At 55.9% G+C, this 4855-nt stretch overlaps 1 protein-coding gene across 1 annotated transcript in view; it reads right to left on the minus strand.

Annotated features, from left to right (window-relative positions):
- Nucleotides 1–4831, minus strand: part of AKNA (AT-hook transcription factor) — a 15045-nt gene extending 10214 nt beyond the window's left edge. Inside the window, exon 1 of the mRNA XM_031059236.1 lies at nucleotides 4592–4831. Coding sequence (XP_030915096.1) covers nucleotides 4592–4831 — 240 coding nt within the window. The remainder of the gene's footprint in view (nucleotides 1–4591) is intronic.
- Between the last annotated feature and the right edge of the window lie 24 nt (nucleotides 4832–4855).

Here is a 4855-nt window from a genome sequence, read left to right on the forward strand (position 1 = left end):
CACCCGCCGCGGCCCGGTCCTGGGGGGGGGGCCGGGGGAGAGCGAGGGATGCTCAGCGGGACATGGTGGGCTCTGTTTGAGGTGTCTTCCCTGTCCCCCAAATCCCGGGGACAAGAACAACCCCCGATGACGGGGGGGACACCCTCGGATCAGACCGACCTGCATCCCACCCTGAAGCTGGAGCTGCCACATCTCTGCCAGCAGTGAGGTCCTCGTGGGGAAGGAGCCCCTCAGGGCCACCCCAAAAGGTTTGTCCCCCACCCTGGGAACACCCAGGACATGCTGGCACCCTGTGGATGTCACCCCAGCTGGGCAGCCACACCCTGGGGACCACCAGCAGTGCTGGGGAGGCAGGAGCACCCCAAAGAGCCCCTCTGGATGTGGGGTCACAGCAGAGACCTGACACAAATTGCACTGATGATCCCAAAGCATGAGCTCCCCCCTCACCCCCATATGGGGTTTCCGCCAGCAGCCGGATGCCAAAACCCCAAATGTGGAGTGTGGCAAGAAAGGCCACGGGGTTTCCAAGCCCTCTGCTGGATTGGAGCCCCATAAGCCCAAATTTTGGCCTGGGGGAGCCAAACCAGGCACCTCCAGCCCCGTGCAGGGGACCCTCACCCTGTACCAGCAGCCTCAGGACATCCCCATCACTGTGACCCCATGAAAACCGAGCCCCCGAAATCTTCCTGTGCCTGTGGGGCAGCCCAGCTCTTGCAGAAGGAGGAAATGATGTTTCCTGCAAGTTTGCAGGTGGCCACAGAAGTTTTAACCCCATCCGGCCCTGCGCAGTGGGGGCTGAACCCTCCTCCCGCAGCATTTTCTATCAAAACCTTTATTTTTTAAATCCTGTTCAGAGCAAAATGCTGTAGGAAGAGAGGGGAGGGAGATCCCTGGGACCATCCTCAGTTGGTCCATAAAACATCAGCATGAGGATTTTCCAGGAGAGCTAAAATTGAGCTTTAAAGCCCCAAAATTCAGCCATCCTTGGAAATTCCCCCAGATTTCCAAAGGGAGGGAAATTCCCCCAGATTTCCAAAGGGAGGGTCCATCCTGGGATGCTGCTCACACTCCCAGGGATGCTGTGGCTGCACCCAGCCACTGTGGCCTGTCTTGGCACATTCACAGGCAGGCCATTAAGCCAGCTCGTTAATGTGTAATTAGTGGCACGCAGAGGACAGCTTGACAAGCTAATGAAACCACAGCACGATCCCTGGGGTGGCTGCTCTTAGCCAGAGGGTGCTGTGGTGATTTTGGGGTGCTGCTGGCTGGGGGATGGGGGTGATGAGGAGTAACCTACCCACAGCACTCACATGCTCTGGGAAAAGTCCTCTGACCCCCTCGCAAGCCTCAGTTCTGCAAATTCCTTGGGTGTTTGTGAAGTTTGAGGTTATTTTCCAGCCCAACTTGGCATCAAGGGCATCATCCTTGTACCAGCCTTGCTCCCAGCCCTGCCAGCATCCTTGGGGCATTTCAAGAACCCCAAAGCATCCCTTAGGGTACTGCAAACCTCCTGGGGGGTTTGCATGAGGCTTTCCCCCCCACACTGAGTGGATAACTCCATTCCCCACACCTGGAGATGCTCTACGGCTTCTCCTGCCACCGGGGGAGATGGGATTCTTCAGACTCTGAGCTACTGAAACCAAAGAGGGATTTTGGCTTTAGCTCCTCCCTGGGCTGGGATGTTTCCAGCCCCCAGTCCTTACACACAACCCAGAGATCCCCAGTGAGTGCCTCCCATCCCACCTGGAGCCCTGCAGGATCCCAGAGCCATGAGGAGCCCCAAAAACCACACTCAGGATTCCCACAGGAGAGTGCTGGGTGAAAGGAGCCTGGGTGTAGGATTGTGTTTTCTGTTGACAGAGTGACCAAATTATTCTTTGTCTCCTTAAAAAGGCAAAAAGCCCCAAAAATTCTCTCCTTAAGTGGGTAAAAAGACACCTCACAAAACCTTTAGGACTTCACTTCAAAGCTGGGGCTGCCCAGTTAGACAAAGGCCAAAAAGTAATTCACTAAAAAAAGAACAAAGGAAATAATTGCTTTTGTGGAGTGTCTTAACAAAACCAAAAACCTTGTACCCCTAACTCAGTTTTTCTCCATAGGAGCTTTATTATTTTGCCTTTTATTAAAACTTTTTCTGTTTCCAACACTACCTCAAAAACCATCCTACTAATTTTATACTATTGGAAGTAACTAAGCTATCTCAAGTGTAATAAATTCTCTAAAGAGCTCATAAGACCAAACTCAAAAAAACCCTCATCACCAGGGGGTCCTGTTCTCTTGGGATAAAGGGAGTTAAAACATTCCCAACCCACTTCTGGTGTTTCTTTAACCCCATCCCAGGCAAGGGATGGGGATTTTGCATCTCTTGAATGAGGCCATGGCTAACCCCATTTCTGAGCAGTGCTTCCCCCATGCACAGCCCACAGCAGCTGCAGTCCAAACCTAGCCACAGTTATTGCTTTCCCAGAAAATCCCTCTGCTGATGGTCATGGTGGCAAGAGCAAAAAATCTCGGATTCTTTTCCCCTCTCTAAGTGATTTTCTCCCTGTTATGGGAGCACAGAAAAGCTTGAAAAATGATGTGGCTTCGTGCTCAGCAGCCACAAATCAAACAGAAACAATCCCAAATGTGTGTGTAGAAATATATCCATATATTTTAATTTTCCTCTTTGAAAGCCAGGATTTTTGCCACAGGCAACTGGGAAAAAAAGCTAAAAAGAAATTTAAAAGCCTCAGCTAGAAAACCCTGAACTCTGCTCTGCTCCAGCCCCTCTACCCTTCTCCTGCCTTACAAATCCCAGCCAGGGCTTTCCCAAATTGTGGCTCAGGGCAGAGGGGCTCAGCTGAGGGGGGGATGCTGCCAGCAGTGCTGGGTGCTGCCAGGTCTCTGTCTGTCCCTCCTGATCCTTTCTGCCAGCAGCAATCCCATCCCTGCCCTGATCCCATCCCCGATCCCATCCCTGTCCCACTCCCTGCCCTGATCCCATCCCATCCCTGTCCTACTCTCTGCCCCCATCCCATCCCATCCCATCCCATCCCATCCCACCCCATCCCATCCCATGGATCCCATCCCATCCCCATCCCATCCCTGTCTCACTCCCTGCTCTGATCCCATCCCAGTCCCACTCCCTGCCCCGGGCAAAGCCCGAGGTGCGAGGCTGAGCCCGCCCAGCTCATCCCTGTGGGCAGGGAAGCCGCAGCCATCCAGGCCAGCACGGAGCCATCGTGGCTCCTGGGTTTATCAGTGCTGACAGCAGAGGAGACAGGAGCATCCTCCGCCCCAGGGCTCGCTCGGTGACAGGGAGGGGGGGACAGGGCTGCTGTCACTCTGCCTTCACTGCCCTGTCAGCCCCGGGCAGAGCAGGGGGGATGGGGGGGCTCTAAACCCCACAGCTCCATCCCCACATTTTCTGAGTGATGTGGAATTACCCTCCTGCCCTGTGTCCCAAAAATCCTTTGCCTGGCATGGGTTAAAGCCCCTCCTGCAAATCTGTGCCCGTCTGGGATGCAGGGGGGGCTTAACCCTCGTCCCAGACAAGGGATGGATGTTTTGCATCTCTTTTAGAGAGGTTTGAAGGAGGCCAGAACGGCCTCGGGCTGAAACTTGGCAAGGGATGTCTGCACTCCAGGAGGGAGAAATTCCTGGTGTATAAACCCTTTTTTAAAGCCCACAGAGCCCCGTTTTAATAGCCATGAAAGAGGGCAGAGAAGCGGAAACGCTGCGTTCTCAGTTTGCATTATTTCCTACTAGAACAAGGGAGGGACCATCACAGCGAGGAAGAGCCTGACAAACCTCCCTGGTCCTCTGAAAGCACACGCCTGTCACCATCACTGCAAAGCCCACGTGTCACCCCAATTCCAGGGGCTGGAGGGGCCCTGTCCCCCCCAGCCCCCCTGGAGAGGCACCAAAACATCATGGAAATGTCATTTTTCCATCACTTTCTGAAGCAAAGCCCGACAGGACAGAGAATTCCTCTTTCTTTCCTTCCTTCTCCCTGACACACGGACCCTCCTGTCCTGGCTAGGGACACGCCGGGTGAATCCCCGCAGGGCCGGGGGCGGATGGCCGTAATTCCCGGTCTGAAGGACAGACAGCCTTAATCCCCGTCTGGAGAGCGCTGCCGCTGTCCCCGCCACAGCCGCTGCCACGGAGATCCCTTCTTAGCACAGGGCAGAGAGGCAGAGGGGACACGGCCGGCGAGATTGTGCTGGGCTGACCCAGCCCCAGCTTCCCTGTGCCACGGCCTCAGCAAAGAATTTATCCCCTATATGCCATCCAACTCTGCTCTTTGTCAGTTTGAAGCCATTCCCTGTATCCTGTCCCTCCATCCTTTGTCCAAAGTCCCTCTCCAGCTCTCCTGGAGCCCCTTTAGGCACTGGGAGCAGCTCTGAGCTCTCCCTGGAGCTTTTTCATCCGCATCTCTCCCAGCCCAGTGCCTGCCCTGCCGCGCTCCCCGCCTGCCCTTGAACTTTAAGAAGCGATTTCAGCCCTGCCCGGAAGGCACCGAGCGGCTGCGGCCGAGCACGGGACACCCGCGACACTGCCATGAACACGGCTGCCCTTTAAATAAAACACGGAACTGAAGCTGAACGCTGCCCCGGAGACTTCCCCGGAGGAGCCGGCGGCAGCTCCCGGCCCCGCAGCCTCCGAGAGCCCCGGCCGAGCCTCCGAGCCGCCTCCGCAGCCCCTGACGAAACTCTGCCGGAATCCTCCGGCCCCGGCGGGGAGGAGGCACCGTCAGAAGAAAAGTTCTGACAAGTTTCCTCGGGGCCACGGAGGCTGCGATGGCGTGGGGAGGACACGCCTCGGTCAGGAGCGGCGCGTCCCGCATCCTCCCGGTGAGTCCCGCATCCTC

Source organism: Geospiza fortis, unplaced genomic scaffold (assembly GCF_000277835.1).
Source record: "Geospiza fortis unplaced genomic scaffold, GeoFor_1.0 scaffold85, whole genome shotgun sequence".
Classification (NCBI taxonomy): domain Eukaryota; kingdom Metazoa; phylum Chordata; class Aves; order Passeriformes; family Thraupidae; genus Geospiza; species Geospiza fortis.